The 18,524-nt window shown below is 39.7% G+C and overlaps 1 protein-coding gene across 2 annotated transcripts; it reads left to right on the top strand.

Annotated features, from left to right (window-relative positions):
* Window positions 1-997: 997 nt before the first annotated feature.
* Window positions 998-15,008, top strand: LOC103714814 (uncharacterized). 2 transcript variants are annotated; one of them, XM_008802231.6, is made up of 11 exons: window positions 998-1,379; window positions 1,743-1,880; window positions 1,969-2,151; window positions 2,299-2,398; window positions 2,487-2,517; window positions 3,461-3,503; window positions 6,797-6,949; window positions 8,243-10,493; window positions 11,135-12,545; window positions 14,309-14,392; window positions 14,589-15,008. In XM_008802231.6, exons 2-11 carry the CDS (start codon window positions 1,822-1,824, stop codon window positions 14,651-14,653), a joined length of 4,380 nt encoding a protein of 1,459 aa, XP_008800453.4. In that variant the 5' UTR covers window positions 998-1,379; window positions 1,743-1,821; the 3' UTR covers window positions 14,654-15,008. The 2 variants fall into 2 exon arrangements, with proteins under 2 accessions (XP_008800453.4, XP_026663386.4); XM_026807585.4 differs by having other exon boundaries at window positions 11,132-12,545.
* Window positions 15,009-18,524: the final 3,516 nt, after the last annotated feature.

Below are 18,524 nucleotides of genomic sequence, written 5' to 3'. Positions count from 1 at the left end.
AGGAACTAATGCTTTAAAGGTATGCTGCCCTCCGCAGCAATCAGCCTGAAATCATGGTCCCTCATCACAAATGTAATTCCAGTGCAACCTTCGCCATCTCACAGACTACCATCAAATTTTACCTTAGATATCCAGGAGGGACCTAGGCACTATGGTAGCAGAGCGGAAGACCTAGATACTCTTTCTTTTTTGCATTGATTGCATCTCACTCACAAGATCACGTACACCCCAAACTATGCAAACCATCTATTTAATTATATCTTTGGCCACCGAGTATGACCAAAGATATCACTGCATCTTGGTAGCATTAGAATACTGAGACTTCTCTTCTTGGACATTGCATTCATCCCAGATGTTGTAAAATATATGCAACAATCATAAATCAATTTCGGTCGAAAACATTCATCTTACTTTGTTTTTGTTTCTTATTTTCTCATGCAACTATGCAAGATGCAACCATCGCATTCATTTTCTTCCCATTTGAGTAACTTATAATATCAAATATTCTTTAGAATGATTATCCTTACTCAATATGCTATTCAATCAATCATTTCCTAAAGTTGTGAAATGCAATGTGCCCAAAATAGCAAATCGGTTGCGATATATCAACCAAAGCATGAACTCGGAGTAAATAAAAGATGCACGCTGATAGAAATTACATGACATAAACAAAATCTTACTTTGAACAGAATTAAACCCCAAACTTTTGTATCTTAAACACATCATACTCAGCCAGTTCCATTGCTCGAGAATATCAAAGAATTGCATGCATAGCTAATATATTTTGACACATCAAAATCCACTTATTTCCCCTGAATCAAAGCCAAGATCTACTAAACAGGGGGAAAAAAAGAGAGATGAAACTGTTCTGCAGTTTCTTTCACAGGGTACCGCTAACAAACAATTAATCATATCTAATTTCAAAATAAACAACACCTAACAAAGACCCTTATCAGTCCTTCGCCTCCCCCAGGCCCCACCCCTCCTCATGAGACCCAAGGCCATGGGCAATTTTGGTGCGCGCTGGCGTCCAACTTCGAAAATTTCCCTTGTTCCCATGGGCCATTTTGGGACTCCTACAGCCCTCGGCTAAAAAGTTTGTCCGAAAAGCTCCCACTCCCCAGCCCCACTCCTCCTCCAACCCCTTCCTCTCTCTCCTTCTTCTCATTTCTTCTTTTTTTTGCCCCACAGAGACATAGAGAGGAGAGAGGAGTAAAGCAAACACCAACCCGAACGACTTTGATCAGACGCGCACTCCGTTAGGGCTCTTTTTACCGTAACGGCTCGCGTTGTAGAGAGACAGAGGGAGGGGAATGCCCGTGGGAGAGATCGGGATCGAGCTCGAGGATCGGAATCGCCGGCGGGGGAGGCAGCGAAAGGTGAGTTCTTGATGCGATCGGAGGGGATACTGGTGCTTTCCCCGTGGTTTAGGGCTTCGATCGAGCGAATCCGATGGATTGGGTGCGGGGGGGCGGGGGCTTCTTGGCTCCGGAGTACGGGATTCCCTCGGCATTTTTGGAAGTTTTTTAATAAATCGGGCTCCCGGTGCCATTTTCTTTGAATTTCTGTGTGGCCGTTGGGGTATTATTTTTCTTTTGGGGGATTTTGTATGGGAATTGGATCCAGAAATGGTTTCGATCGGGTAGATCTGGGATTTGATTTGATTTGATTTTCCTTTTGCATTTTTTTGTTTTTGTAGAAGTATGATGGTTTTATTTGTTTCCAATCTTGGATTCTTGCAGGTTGGGAGGGCTTGGGGATTTGAATTGCCGAGGGAAATTTATTAGCTGATAAAGGAGCTGGTTGTTTGGCATTGAGGAAATGGACTCGGATACTCCTCTCGACTACGCGATGTTCCAGCTCTCGCCGAGACGTTCACGGTGAGAATGTTCTACCAAGATGTCTTTTGGGTTTCCATTCTTCCATTTTCTGGCGATCTCCGAAAAAAAAAAGATTATTTTTTTGCAGGTGCGAGTTGATCGTTTCGGGAGACGGGAAGACCGAGAAGCTGGCATCTGGATTCTTGAAACCATTCACCGCTCATTTGAAGGTTGCTGAAGAACAGGCCTCACAGGCAGTTTCGTCGATAAAGCTTGAGGTCGAGAGACGGAAAAATGGTCGCACATGGTTCAACAAAGGAACCCTCGAAAGGTTGGAGACTCAGCTTTCTTGTAACATCTGTTTGCTAGGAGGTGTTTCGGAGACATTTATCAATTTGGATACGGGTGGTCTCTGCGAGAACTATTGTTCTGAATGCATTATATGCGGCATTTGTTATGAACAAATTTATTGGTGCAGGTTTGTTCGATTTGTTAGTACACCTGAGGTGCTGGAATTGGTCAATACATTTGATGCTGAGATGTCACAGTTGGAAGGTGCTAGGAGAATATATTCACAGGTAATGGACTTTTCTGAGTTGTTTTTTATTTGGATTAAGCAGTGACTTCCTTCAGCAATATCTGAAAGTGCAAGGACTTTCAATTCAGGGAGCTGGAGATCCACCTTCTGGTACACTGGGTACGTTACATTTTCTTTTCTCTATATTTATTTGTTTATTCCCTGTTTTGCTTTCATTTTTTTTTTGATCAATAAACATCATTTTTCACATGGTAATTTTGTCTTTGCTTTCTCATGCACCAATTGATGGAACCTCGAGAACAATTTAAGCGTTGTTCAGTATGTGAAGATATTTTTCTTCTCAAGCCATATTCTGTCTTCGCACTACTTTGCTTGTTGGTAGTTTGTGATGGGTTCCACCATTTTCAGATAGAAAAAATTTCACATTGTCTTAGAACTACTGTAGGCTAGTTGTGGTGTTATCAGCTAGGTTCATAGGACTTTAGTGGACTTGGTTGGAGATCAAGGGTTCAAATTGGAGGGTCTCAAGAATGATAACTGGAATGGTTGCACGAATGTTTGAGATTCTTTTGATAAATGAACAGTGCATATCTATTGTATTATCAACTATAATCCTGACAATTATGCCAATAAGAATGCAAAAGTTTCAAGTAAAATGGCATTTTGCTGTATACAACATACAAAAATTTATTACACAAGGCAATGCATGCATGCAATTTGTGATATGACAATAAGAGCCTCTGGATAATTACATTCAGGAACCAGTAAATATCCTGACGACTTTTTATATAACCTATGTTTTAATTTTAACAATAGCCCACCTCTATCTCCTCAACTTAATGTGAATTCTTTTCCATAAATTAGGTGCCCATGTAGTGCAACTGGCATTTATGTGATAATCTTCCATGTTTGAAATGTTTGATTTGAATCGAGTTTTCTGACCCTGATCAATATTTTCCAGTAGAATTTGCTACAAACAAATCTTTGATGGTTTTCTTCTATGAGGAAATTATTCCAGCTGGCTTGCTTTTCCCTATATGTGATTCATGTAAAAGTTTCATCATTTTGTTAACACAAAATTCCATTTAATGTTCTTGTTCAGGTGAACATGAAACAGCTGCAGCAGCAGCTGCAGACATAACAAAGTAAGTTTCTCTTTCTAATTACAAAATTGCTTAAGTTGTGAATTTACTTGTCGACATAATCCTAAAGTCCTAATTAATTTCTGGTTCATTATAAAATTTCGCATGTAATTATCCTTTGCTCCCTTATTTAACAAGTTTATGTGTCTGAGAGGGAGATGCGCCACACAACAGGCATACAATCTGATCAGTGATGCCTTTGTATTTGATTGCTTATGTCGATATCAAAGATCGTTAGCTTTTGTTGATTTGCAATTTCAGTAACCTATCAAATATGCAGGGTAATGGCTATGTCCTCTAGAAACATGAGTGTCTTGATTTTCTAACTTACATTTATGCAGTTCCTCCAAGTAATTACTTGTAGATGCAAGGACGGATTCCAGCAACCTCATTATTCTTGTGCTCTGCCAATCCTTGGACCTCCTTTATTGTAATTTAGAAGGCGAAAGTTAATGCTTTTATGTCAGGGGCAAGCATCTTAATGCCTGCATTAATTCACATCAACTGAGTGGACCCTCACTACTGTCCGCCATTATTTGTCTTTGTGGTATTCATTAGCCAATTAATAAACCTTGTACCAGTTTTATTTACATGTGCCTCTTTTGACTGTTTCTTTGTTTTCCATCGGCCTTTTTTATATCTTTTTCCATATTAGAGGCTAGTAGTCTTGATGTGTATACTAAGGGAAGAAGTGTAAATGTCAAACTATTTGAGCATAAGATGATTGGATCTGAAAGAGGAACTGCTTACAATTTGCAGTATGGAGACGGAAGGTTTCACGGAACAATACAAACGGCCTCATGCGTTAGAAAAGGTTATAATGGTGCTTTGAGTGGCGAAAGGTAGAAGATGCATGCACACAAAACTTGGTGGTGTAATGCGGTTGCCTGCTAGGCAACTATTAGAAAAGGCTATGCTTTGAAAAACAATCTAAAACTGGGATTAATGTATTTGGAACAAAATGAAGATATAGAGAAGGATATCCGTGTCAGGCTTGAAGCATGATGAAGTTGAGATGTGTCTTTGGAAGTGTTTAGCGCTTGTCAATATTTATTTAGAGTTGAATATAATTCTGAATTAATTAATATATCAAGATTGTTGTAATAGTTAGAATGTTGTTAATGAGTAGGGAAAAGGGACGAGTCCAACAGTGAGGGACACAAATGTGGTGGACGCATAGTACAATTGTAAGGGACAGATTTAAAACAAAATGTGGAAGAGGAAGGTCAAAGGTTTTATGAATTAAAGATAAGTGAGGAATATGTGTTTGGGATGATATGCATATTTAATATCATATGAAAGCCATCCTATAAATGAGTGGGTTGAGATTATGTTAGGGATAAGTGAATAGGGAAAAGACCTGGATAAATGAAGCGAGAAATGCTCTGCAAACTCATAATTAAAGAGGATTTCACTCCAATAAGTCCTGTAGTGATTATGCTTATGATTAGAAGCATTCTTTTTTTTCCCATGTGTATGGCGTGGCTAATTTCTTTTGAAGATTACAATCACTATGAATAAAAAGATCCAAAATAGTTTATGGGTGAAAACTTTCATGCTTCTATGCCTATATGCCTGTAGTGCCCCTGTTCGAACTTTTTATAATGCCACTCTATTAATACCTGCACACTCTATTTTCTAGAGATTGCTTTATTATGGTCGTTATTTTCTGAGCGGCCCTTCCGTTTTTCTTGTCCTATTTTTGGAGCTCTCTCCTCCAAGATGACCAACTGTTAGCCTCATTTTGCTCTCCCTATTGCCCATCTGAACTCACCTTCCTCCCTTTCATCTGTTTTATCCTCTTTGCTAACTTTTTTTGTCTAAACAACCAACTCCTCCATCTGCTCATGTGCTGATGTCTCTAGCGCCATTGTCACCCCATCTTCCACTTCCTCTTCCTTGTCTTCCTTTGTCCCTTCCCCAATAACCCTCCAAGAGCAAGAACAAATGCGCTTATGAAATTCTATCTACTTCCTTTGCTTCCCCCCTCCCTCTCTTATGCGCTATAGCCAACCTCCATTCTTATACATTCTATGGCCATTTTTTTTCTTGTATGTGTAGCATACAAAACTGAAGGACAGCTGATGAACTATGACCTACATAGCTGACCTCAAAAACTATAGGAAGGAAAAAAAAAGAAATGTGCAATAAAGTTCCTAGGGTTTCTGAATTTTTATATTGTGCCAAATATTGATGAACATGACCTATTGAGGATCATCGACTGAAAAGATAAGCTAGGTTTTCAGGAAATTTAAGCCTTGTCACAACTAAAAAAGTTGTGGAAGAAGTGATAGGAGCTATGAAAAAAATCGAAAAACTCACTAACTGAGAAAATAATTTATGAAGAAATTGAATTCAGAGTTCACTTCAAATAGAAACAATAATATCATTATATTCTTTGTTTTTACTCTTTCTTTCTTCTTCCTTCATAAGAAAAATGGTTTGACCTGCAATTTCCGTCGCCTTTTAATTACTGATAAATAAATGTGAAGATATTTAGTACCCAAGGAAAAATGGAAGCAATATCCCTTTGCAACAAATCCTTTTTGTCTCCATTCCTAGTTAATGTCTCCAGAAGTGCATTTTACTTAATGGGGAATTGGTTACAAGAAAAAGAAATGCTAGCTTCATTTTGTGTTGCTTGATCCTCTTACAATTTACAATGGTTTTTTGGACATGTTAATGGAAATCACAAAAACAAAGAAGGACCCATTTAATTGTGCTCAGGCATTTTTTCCTGTTAGGCAAATTTTGAATCTGGCACCACATGCCTTGTCCTTGGAATTTGTATGCCTGGGTGTGGATTGTTAGTTCATGTTAACTTGATTACTTCGAGGCAAGGAACATTCAAGCAAACAAAATGGACTGTCTTTAGAAGTAAAATAGGATATGCATGATCTCTGAGTTGATAAATTTGATAAATATTAGCTCAGGAACCTGTGAGGTAACTGCATGGCGACTACTGGTTTCAAAGATTGTTTGCCTTATGTTGATGAACCCTACCATGTCATCTTAAATGCACAGCTTTAACCAAATTAAGTTGATAAGTTCAAGCTTTTGCGTTCACCAATTTAGGATCTGGGAATGCTGGAAGTGAGCATAAGCTTTAACAATATTCTCTTAAAATGTTACCACTAAAAAGTGAAAACTGAAAACCCAGTATGAGTTGACACAAAGCCATGAACCTGACAACTACATGAAATGGATGGAAAAGAAAAACATTGCTTGAAACTTTTCTTCCAGTTCCTAAGTTACTCTCTTAAAATGTTACCCTCTTTTTATCTTTTCCTACCCAGGAAGGAACTTCTCAGGGCCATTGATATGCGGCTTGTTGCTGTTAAGCAAGATCTGACTACAGCTTGTGCTCGGGCATCGTCTGCTGGATTCACCCTTGACAATGTCCCTGAACTTCTTCTTTTTGCAGACCATTTTGGTGCACGTCGCCTGAAGTAAGTCCAAAACTCCATCTCGTAATATCAGTCTTAGTTGCCCACCTGAACAATATAAATGCTTGGATCATGTGATAGTTGAGGCCTTAGGGATGGGAATATCTTTGGGTGATGCAGTGCATTGGAGATTCAGCCTATGATGTTTGTAAATATTGCCTACCACCACTTGCAGATTCTATTACATTATAGCCTCTCTGATCTGGTTCTTATCCTTAGGACCACTAATAATGCATGGTAATGATGCACTGGTATTTAGCCTGTAAGACCAGAAATCTGAAGTATTGATAAACTGATGAATCTAATGCTACTCAACAGAGACTATGGAATCTCTTTCCATAGGGAAGAGGCATTGTCTCATTAGTTTGAGGCTAGGTATTATAAATCCAATGTTGCCATGATTAAATTGAAGGTCAATCTTCCACTTGACCTGACCACTGAACTGGTATGGCTACGTAACAGAAAATCATGTAAAGACCCTGTTACCATTATCAATCTGCATTTCTGTACTGATTACAAAGGATAGGCAATCTTTTCTTTCTCACCTTTCACCGTTTTGGTGTTGTTTGACTTAATTGACTCTGAGATTTGTCCATTATGGCATCTATCAGATTCTGGCACTACCCACTGAATGACCCCCATATACCCAGAATTGGGGCTACTGTATTGTAACATTTGAAAGCCTACTCCATGTATCTCCATTCCCTGTTCTCCCTTGACCAGTTTGGCACTGTTAGCTGGCTGATAAATTTTCTGTGAATACTAGCTGCTTGATTGGGTGAACTTTTCAAATCCAGTATTTCTAACCCAAGCAACCAACCAACCCATAAATAAATAAATGAATGTTCTGTTATTTGGAGATGGTAATATTATTAGTATTAATAATGGCAAAGATTACCTGTAGATCTTTCTCATCTCATCATCTAATACCGCTGGGCATCTCAACAATAAGACTCCTTGTTTATAGCACATTCTTACCATTCAGATTACCATATGATCTTATGGTGGGTGTTTTCTGAAAAATGTATCGAACATTAAATGGGTCACCTGACTAGCCAAAAGTTTTACGTTTTTGACCAAAAGTTGGCAAGAAGGATCCATTAGAACTTATTTATTGAATTGCAATTTTGTGTCTTGGTCAAAATGGATAGATTACTTGGAATGACCATGAAATCTTTATAATATAGATGGGATTAAATAAACTTGGTCTCCGTCACAATGATGATGACAGTGAAGTGATGATTAAGATGATTATCTTGTTACTAATAATGCAATATGCATCATATTGGCATCCAGCGAAGCATGCACGAAGTTTGTTTCGCTATGCCAGAGGCGGCCTGAGCTTGTTAGCCGCCAGCACACGCCACCATCCCTGCCATCACAATGGAAGGGCTTTGATGAAGGGAATGTCCGTGCCTCCTCTGGCTCAGACATGTCAATAGATGAACCGGAGGTGGAACCAAGTGGTGGTAAATTACCCTGTAATGTTGGTGGTGGGCTCAAGCTTCCGCAGTCCGGCAACAGCCAACAACCACACCTAAGCACGGCAGAGCTACCTGCTGCAAGTCACCAGCGCAAACCCATTCCCAGGCGTTTTGTGGACATACAAGCAGAAAAAGCAACAGAGGAGCCTCCTGCTGCATCGGTGGCTGAACCAGTTCAGCAGGATGTAGGAGGGGGTTCGAGGCGGCTGAGTGTGCAGGATCGGATCAACCTCTTTGAAAGCAAGCGAAAAGAACAGGCTGGAAGCTCTAACAACAGCACTAGTGGTGGTGTTAATAAGGTGGCTGCAGGGAAGGGGGTGCATCGAAGGTTTCCTTCTGATGTCAGTGTGGAGAAGTCAGTGTTAAGGAGATGGAGTGGTGCCAGTGACATGAGCATAGATCTGAATAGCGGCACTAATAGTAACTGCAGTGAGAGGAAGGAGAGTGGGAGTGCTGCGGGGACCCCCACATCTGTCAACTTCCAGGCCCAATGCATTGGTAAAACTGAAGAGAAGGAGGCTAGCGGATTGAAGGATACCGCTACATCACACTTCTGTTTGGATCTTAAAGAATGCCAACCAGCAACTTCCTCTTCTTCCTCTTCTTCATTGCCTTCATCCCAGGCACAGGTCAAGGCTTTTCCTAAGGATAGAGATCGTACTAAGGATGAAGGTACTGCAACATCTAGTACCCAGTCAGGACCAGTTTTGGAAAAGGACCGGGAGATTTGTCAGAAGAATGTCTCTATGGGCAGGGTGGAGAATCATGGATTGAGTGATCAAGCTTCTTGTCAGACCCTAGTGAAAGCCTCTTCAGAATCAGGTGGGGGTGCTGGTTGGAAAGAGCATGCAGCCATTTGTGCCCAATATAAAGCCATTTCGGAGGAACATGTGAAAGATGAAGCAGCTCTGCAGATTCCCACGCGAGCTGTATCAGCTGTAGCTGAGCAGGTTGGATGGGAAAATCAAGAAGTCTCATGGTCCCAACCTGGAGAGGTTCCTTCAGGAGCAGACAGTGCTGGAGCGAAGGATCAACCAAACACAGTTACCCAATTCCGTACATTTGTGAGGAAAACAGAGGGTATTGAAGTGAAACCAAAAGGCCCATCAAATTCGCGATTTCCATTCAAATCTTCATCTGGCAAGACGGAAGGCATCTCCCCGGAGAGTGACTTGCTGACTCCCCAACCTCAGTGGAGAACTTTTCCTGGAAAACTGGAGGAAGCAGGGGTAAAAGAGGCAGCTGCTTCTCAGGTTCCATTTGGTTCTGTTCCAACCAAACCAAAAGAAGGTTCTGGTCCCCAGGGAACAAATTTGCATCAGCAATCATCTGCTCCCAATCAGATTAGGAAGTTGCAGGGACAGAGATATGAAAGAGCATATGATGAAGGAAATGCTGTTCCAGTTTTTCCTGGGAAGAGGGCTAAGGAAAGCATGGAAATATTCGATTCACCCTCCACATCTTCGATGGAGCAGGTTCAGGTGGTGAGGCCATCAAAAGGAAATCAGGAGCTGAATGATGAACTGCAAATGAAAGCGAATCAATTGGAAAAACTTTTTGCTGCGCACAAGCTCAGGGTTCAGAGTGATCAGATGGCTGCTTCTCGAAGAAGCAAACCTGCTGATGTGCAGGTCGATCATGCACCCAAGTCCGTAGAGAAAAAAGCAGCGGTAGCTCTTCTTAAGCAATTAGCTGAGAGCAATTCTAGTAATGGAATAGACTTTGATGCTAATCTGTTGTTGAAGAGGGTAGATAATCAGGACTTCGGTACTAACATAAAGCAGAAACTTGACTCCCTCGGTCCATCAGATGATTCTAGAGGAAAATTATATAAGAGATATATGCAAAAACGGGATGCAAAGCTAAGGGAAGAGTGGGGATCTAAAAGGGCTCAAAAGGAAGCAAAGATGAAGGCTATGCATGACAGCTTAGAACGTAATCAGGCTGAAATGAGGGCCAAATTTGCAGGATCTGCTGCTGCACAAGAGTTGGCTAACAGTCATCACCGTGCAGAGAAGTTGAGGTCTTTTAATGCCCGTTCAGCTTTAAAAAACAAAGACCAGGTACCAATTTATGCAATTATTTGTTCTGGGATTTTGTAAACTTCCATAAATGTAGATTTCATATTCTACTTATGGAATTATGATGCCTAAATGATCATGTTATGATATTGCAAATTGGGAAGCAAAGTTTTCCTCCCTTTGAATCATTATGTTACATGCTTAGTTGACATGGATGGTTTCCTTGAGTTTATACTGCAAGACAAAATAGCATGTTACTCATGAATGGACTGGATCTATGGTTTTTAAATTATGATCTGTCAGATTTTTGTATTAGGCACTAGCTTTAAAGCGTAAGATATCCTATCTAAAGCAAATAGTTAACTATGGAGACAGTTATGCCATACACACTTGTTAATAACCTAGATCTTATCTCGAAACAATAAGTTAAAATATGGCAGTCACAAAAAAGCCGACTGCATTGCATCATGACTTGCATGTGATTTTAGATGATGTAGTTGCTCTATTGAGATTTTCATCATGATAAGCTGTTCGGGGATCAGTTCTCTCTTTTTAACTTGTTTCTTGTTCTTCAAAATCTGCTGTGGATCAATCGTTTGCCCCTTAATATGAAAATTTTGAATAATGATTATTTTTCTTTATTTTTGAATTACACTTTGTAAGTATTCTCATTTTGGCAGCAGGCAGTAGCGTCCCTTCCTGGAGAGGATGGAGATTTTCAAGAACCTTATGAACAGGTTGATTATGGCCAAGATAAAACATATAGTGATAATCTATTTGGTGATGGTTCTTCTAAAAGCAACAACTCCAGAAAGCTTCCATCTAGTAAAAGTTTGTCTTCCTCCACACCTCGGACATCAGCAGCATCATTCCTCAAGTCTTCTGCCAAAGCAACCAACACTTGTTCTGTTAAACGCAGGACCCAACCTGAAAATCCTCTTGCACAATCTGTTCCCAACTTCTCTGACTTAAGAAAGGAAAACACAAAGCCATCAGCAGGAATTAGCAGGGCAAATACACGTGTACAGTCAAGAAACTTTTCTCGAAGCAAGAGCAACTGTGAAGAGGTGAACCTTGTGAAGGAAGACAAGCCACGTAGGTCGCAGTCCATGAGGAAACCCTCTGTTGGTCCTTGTGAATTGAAGAACCTTTCGCCTCTCAATTCTGATAGTGCCAGTTTGACACCTTTAAGGATTTCTAAGGAGCAAACTGAGCCAGTTTTTCTTAATAAAGTCCAGAAGAATGGTGAATCGAAATCATTTCTCGGGAAGGGCAATGGTTTAGGACCTGGTGCTGGAGCTGGTGTAGCTAAAGTCAATGCCTCCAGGGTTTCTGAGGTGCTAAAAGATGGAGAAGATTTTGAAGGAATGGTGGATCAGCGGGAGGATTCACCTGACATGGTTAAAGATGATGAGGAACTCGAAAGAACATCTGCTGAAGAAAATCCTGATGCCACAGATTTTCCTGCAGACTCAGATAGTGAAAAGCCAAGACTGAGCCAAGAATTCGGAAATTCTGATGACCCTGTATCAGAAGATGGCAATGTTCCAAGATCATTCTCCCAAGCAGATGATGATATGTCTGCTGTTTCTACAAAGTTTAATACTTTTGCAGGAAATGTGCAGGAATCACCAGGAGAAAGCCCTGGATCATGGAACTCACACATACAACATTCATTTTCTTATGCAAATGAGACATCAGATGTTGATGCTTCTGTAGATTCACCTACAGGCAGTCCAGCATCTTGGAACTCTCACCCACTAAACCAAAGGATGGAAGCTGATGCTGCTCGGATGAGAAAGAAATGGGGAAGTACTCAGATACCAATGCTCGTTGCTAATGCATCTCAGCAACCGCGAAAGGATGTGACAAAAGGTTTCAAGCGATTGTTGAAATTTGGTAGAAAAAGCAGGGGTGTAGAGAGTTTGATAACTGATTGGGTATCTGCCTCAACGGCTTCCGAAGGTGATGATGACACAGAAGATGGCCGCGATTTGGCAACACGTCCATCAGATGATCTGAGGAAGTCGAGAATGGGCTACCCTCTTTCTGCTTACGATGGCTTCAATGAGGGCGAGGTCTTTCCTGAACAAGGTATCATGCATGTCTCCTGATTAGTTTCTTTACCTTTCCATTGGTACTATATTTAAGCCACTTTGCTGTTCTTAGACAATCTTTTCTGCTGTTATGGTCACACTTCTGTAGGTCTGCAAACCAGCAAGTTCTGAAAGCCTCTTGAAGTGACTTTTGTACATTACATGGTCCTAGTAATTATCATTTAATTACTCTAGTGATCTTCAATTGTCTCAGTTAGATTGCTTGCATAGAAGTTGGTTTAACTTTCTTAAAGGTTTATCAGGAGAAAACAGCAGTTCTATACACTATGATTGCTCTTATAGTGACCTGAGTTTTGAAGCCCACTGACTGAGGGGTACACAGCCGTTGGGGCAAATAACTAGGAAAAACAAACTATTAGTTAAAATGCCACTAACTTTTGGGACATTATGAATTATGAGATGCCGTGAGCCCTTAGGCAACAAGAATAGGGTGCACAGGGAGTTCTGTTACTGAGTATTTTAGTTTGAAATTTGGGTTGTTCTGAATTGATTGGCACTGTTAGATGTGTCTTTATTCGGGTTCATCTCACCATTTTGGGCTCCTTGATGCTATTGATTCTGTCAAGGTAAGTTTCTGCTTGTAACCCACCATAACCAACATATCACATGTACTAGGCTCATCTTATTCCCTTCTTTGCAATTCTTTCTTAGCGAGAGTCATCTTCGTCAAGTCTGGCTATAAGTCAGTATTAACATCAATTGCATTGTTCGTTTGACTTCTTTATCTTGAGAGGAAGGAAGGGACTGGGTGACATGCTAGCCTCATTCTAAATGTTATTTCTAGTGACATGGTCACCATTTTCTACTACCTGCTGGATTCTTACTATAACTTGAATGTTCTGCCTTTAAGCCATGTTACACTTGCTTAATCTTTAAATCCACTGGTAATATTTTCCTTGTTCGGGACAAATAGCATTTACACTGTTTCTCCAAGCAGGGGAATCTTAGAAACAGAAGTAATTTTTTGTAGGAACCTACATATATTTGTATCTTCCCCTCTAGGACAAGAAGCAAGCACTTTGACAGTCAGGTATCGCAACAAATTTTTTTTTTTGGAACTTGATGTTAACATGAACAATTACTGTTATAAACATGTGATATATAGATAGATTGTGGTGTGCAAATGTTGCTTCATGTGACACCAGGATACAAAGACGTGTATGTAGTTTGATCACTAGGTTTTTTGCATCATCAAATAACTATGCTCAATGCCTAAACATTCTGAGTGGTTCAAGGTTTGAAACTTGACTTTGGTTCTGGTTCTGGTTTCAGTTACAGTCAGACTTGTTGAGTTCTCATTTTCATTAGACTTGTCAAATAGTTGGCCAGAACTGGTCAATTTCAAAGAGACCAACCGAAATTAGCAAAACTCTAAACTACAAGTCATTTTTGACTTCGCCTCAGCCAATGCCACTTTGTTTTGGCTGAAACTTAAAATCTCATATTTTGATGGTTAATTCTCAACTGTAGTACAGGTTCTTTTGTTTGAGTTGCAATAATCTGGGTATAGTCGAAATGAAGCGGAGAGCCTTTGATTTCATGTCATTGACATATTTTCTATGGTGTAGCTCTTTATCTTTGAAAGATTGTTTCATTGCTCTGTAATCTAATTTTTGAGCTTTTCTTTTTCCATATATTTATATGCATGTAAATATTTTCATTTCTAAAATATTTTCCAGGACCTTCATAGAGTATTCTGTTTAGTTATTTCTACAGCTGAATGTACATCATACTGTGCAGCTCACTCTTTACGTAGCTCCATTCCAAATGCTCCTGCAAACTTCAAGCTGAGGGAGGACCATCTTACTGGAAGTTCCTTGAAAGGTGCATCTTTTTTAAGAATTTCATATTTTGTTTGCAACTGAAACTAAGTAGCTATTGGTGATTAATTATGCTTGGAGGCTCAATTTCAGTTGCTTCCTCAACTATCCTGAACGCTCGTCATTTATTTTGAGTTTTGTCTGGATTGCTGGCTTCGCCTTGACTTTGACATTTACAGATTGTTATTTTAATTTTGCAGCACCCCGCTCCTTCTTCTCTCTTTCAACCTTTCGGAGCAAGGGAAGCGAATCCAAGCTTAGGTGACTATGGAGAGCATATAATATGGCTGAAGTGATATACCACTGTGAATTTCTCGATGGATGTTATGCATCTGCATTATTTTATGATATCTCAGGTAATTCATGTGATTGCGAGTTGTGGTCTCCCTATTTCTTTGCGGTCCCAGCTTTGCATAATGCTGGACATCTAGAATTTTTTAGGCTAACATGCCAATTGGCACGGAAGTACTGTCATTTTGGGTAGTCCAGCATTTCCTCTCCATTTGTAGTATTATTATATTATCAAAATTAGAGGAACAAGAACCAGTAATGATATGCTGCTACGCAATTGTTTTGTACAAATTAAAGAGACTTGCTCTGTTCTTTGTGCTTCTTGTCAATCTGTATGTTGTGTGTATTGGATTTCTCTTGTACTGTTTGGTTTAATGGCTTCTAGTCCAATATTTTTGTTGTTGTTGTTGTTGTTGTTGTGTTTTATGACTCCTGTAGAGATTTCAGCTAAAGATTTGATGTCGAGAAGAGTTTTTGGCTGTGGCCAGTATATTTAGTACTTGAATTAATCAAGCCTAGACAAGAAATGGAGTTGGTGATGTAACTGGCCATCTTACATGTCGGCCGAGGGCTACCTCTCCAGGACCACTAACCCACTCCACCAGCAATCATGTCAAGGCGGTAGGCCATGTCTCAGGCGCTCACCAATGGTCTCAGAGTTCAGTAGGTCAGAAGATGATGCTAGCATGGCTTCTGTATTCACAAACTTTGGTGTCCTTCAAGCGAGGAGGCTGAGCCAGCATGACTGCCACTGACACTTCCTTGGCTGGTCAGGATGAGCTTAGCAAGGTCGATTATTGCATGACCTTAAGTTGTAAAACCAAATCTGTAGGTTTTGCTTCGTTCGGGATGCACTTGAATTTCTTGGCAGGCACCTCTTCTGCCGCAAGTTGCTGCTAAAATTTTTAAGGGAACAATTCGATCCATTTTGCTCTTTTATTATATTATGTTTACTTCGAACGCATCTACATTCATGCTCTGCTTATAGATTTCAAACTTGTCCATGGTAATATCATGCTTATCTACCTATGGAAATATTATTGATATATTTATGTCCAGGATGCTAGAGGATGCCACTTGCAACATATGCATGCATTTCTTCTCCCCTAAATGATGTCATTTCCAAAACACTAACATTTTCTTAACAATCCATAATGCTTATAAATGAAAAGAATTTTTGATTATCTATGCAGTCTCCAATGCAATCAGGCATTTATGCATGCCTAGACATACGTTTTGAGTTATGCTGAACTCCAGGGGAGATTATTTATAAAAAAGAATAAGGCTTGTAATCATCACTATACAATTTGATTGTACACATCTTCATGTCACATAAAGAAGCAGGCATTACCATATGTGAGAAGTAAAATTATATGCCTCGTCAAGGATAAAGTACTATGATTTTGTGTAATCTTGATTTTGCTCTGACCAATAGAATTTGCTTGGCATATTTGCTGCTCTACGCCGGCCTGCTACCGAGGACAATCCCGTTGTCTCTCTTACAAAGTTCTTTTCGCTTCACCTATACAAGTATCTGCCAAATATTGCCATTCAGAAAGATGGCTCCCTTTAGAACCCTAAACAAACACCTTCATAGAAAGAGTTAGTAAAAAGACTACACTACCTAACAGTAGAAATGTTATAAATGCTCCAATTTCCCAGAGGAATCTTATGGAAATGAGAAGCTGGAGCGGGAAAGAGGGGATGGTTACAAGGAGATGATAAGAATTGCAGGTCACTTTCCGAAAGGAAACAGTGTCATGGTTTTCTGATTTCTTGGAAGGTGCTCGAGATGCTGGATTCCATGCAGAGGTCCGAGTCAAGAAAGCGCACAAAAGACTGCTGGAGTGGCAGAGAGCACTCAAAGGAGTCAGATGAGCGACTTGCAGTTGCATTATCACAGTTAAAAGGATACAAAATTGGCTGGTGCAACTCTGCAATAAAGTAGGCATTGAAACGGAGAACATTGATCGGTGGAAACAAAAGATCTATGCTTGCTTAGTAGGCTGCGTGGAATTAGTTGCATCACCTCTTGAAGGCCAAACCAATTATGGTTGATATTTATTTGATTCATGTTGGTGAGATGATGGCTTTTAGCCATTAAAGCTACAAGACTCCAAATTCCAGAATGGATTGGAAGAGCCTGTTAATGTAATAGCTTCACAAGAACACTCCCAGAGTGAAGAAAACATTGTGGATTTACTTTCTTATTTGTATATATTCTTCGGTGATCATGCAGGCCTAACATGAATACATGATTTTGTCCGTAGATATCAATAGAAGAGTGAAGAGTGTACTAGGAAACTCTGTTTTCCCACACACAGAAAAATAGAGGCCATTGTTTGGCTCCTCAGGGGGAATGCTACTATTCATATTCTTTTGTTCATGTTCAAAAGGCTTATGAATAATTGTAATTTTATCTGTTCCTTTTCTGGTTGATGTGTATTGTCTTAAGAGCTGAAAAATCCTTGATATTAACAATATTTTGGATTCCGGAAACATAGATAGGCTGTGATATACTTCCTCTTAAAGATTCTTTTCCTCGTCCTCACGTCTATGATCCATGCCCCTGATAAATCATGCTTGTTATCTGATACATGGAGCCCTTCTGATGGTTGGAGTCTGCATTTCTGAAGAAATATTGATACTCATGATTTACTGGACTCTTTTCTCTGATAGAAACTTTATATCATCCCATTGTTTCTCCTGCATCAGATAAAACAATTTGGAATACAGAAAGTTCAGGTGAATTCACTGTTAATTCCTTTTTCTACAAGTTCTTGACTTCAGTGGAATTAAAGTTCAGGGATTCGAACATCTCTGGAATATTAATGCATCTGAAAAAAAAAATCTTTTGTTGCACCGCTTTCCTCAACAAGATACTTCTGATAACCATTCCAAGTGACTAGTGAGGCTGGCCACGTCCTTCGCTTTCGTTCTTTGCCAAGCTACTGAGGCGACTTACGTCCATCTTCCTCCGATTGTTCTCTGCTGGGCTGGGACTTCTTTAAATGAAAATTGGGCACCACACGTAAACCTGAATATTTCAGCCTTTTGGACTTCATGATTAGAGCTTATTGTGCCATGAAGAACAAAGATAAGATCATGATGGATATCATTGGTGCTGGAATGAGCAACCATCCGGCAGACTCAGCTGCTGGTGTGGGTGGCAATGTTGAAACTAGAATCACTGGGGATGACAGGAGTCCTTAAGAATTTATTATGGTCACATTCTCTTGAACGCCTGTACTTCATAGGGTATACTCTAGATTACCAAAGCAAAAAAAAGTTAAAAAATATGCGGGAAGAAATGGCACTTTACTGCTGCCTCTGCAAAAATTCAAAAGTTGATGTGTTTAAGCAGTGCTGTCACTTTCGAGCGGCTGAATACATTTGAGGACCTAAGGCGAACTCACTAAGAAAAGCTTTTTTTTTCTTTTTATTTTATCTTTGAGGCCTTTCCTACATTGAGCCAGCCTAAAGCAAACTCACTAGGGGGTCTTTTTTCTTTCTATTTTGCTTTGAGGATTTCCTTGCGGTGGGCCTTCTTTGGGCTAGAGCCTTAGGCAACCACCTCAATCGCCTAAGAGTTAGGCCGGCCCTGCTTTCCGCTATCCTTTTCTGACTCATATCAGGATGTAGAGCTTATATAATTACACATTGAAGATACAGAGATCCTTCCAATCACTTGTTTAACTTATTGAATAGTTTAATAAGTCTATTTACAGATCACTATCTTTTGTAAAAGCTTATTATTATTATTTTATATTTGTTTTCTTGCAAATCTTTTATAAATATTTTTTCGTAAACTTTATTTTTCTAATAAAGGCAGGATGGCTTTGCCT

This window comes from Phoenix dactylifera, chromosome 15 (genome assembly GCF_051530095.1).
Source record: "Phoenix dactylifera cultivar Ajwa chromosome 15, Ajwa_hap1_PhDact_Kaust_v1.1, whole genome shotgun sequence".
Classification (NCBI taxonomy): Eukaryota; Viridiplantae; Streptophyta; class Magnoliopsida; order Arecales; family Arecaceae; genus Phoenix; species Phoenix dactylifera.
Note: the sequence above shows the minus strand (reverse complement) of the source record. Positions and strands in the feature narration are given on the sequence as shown.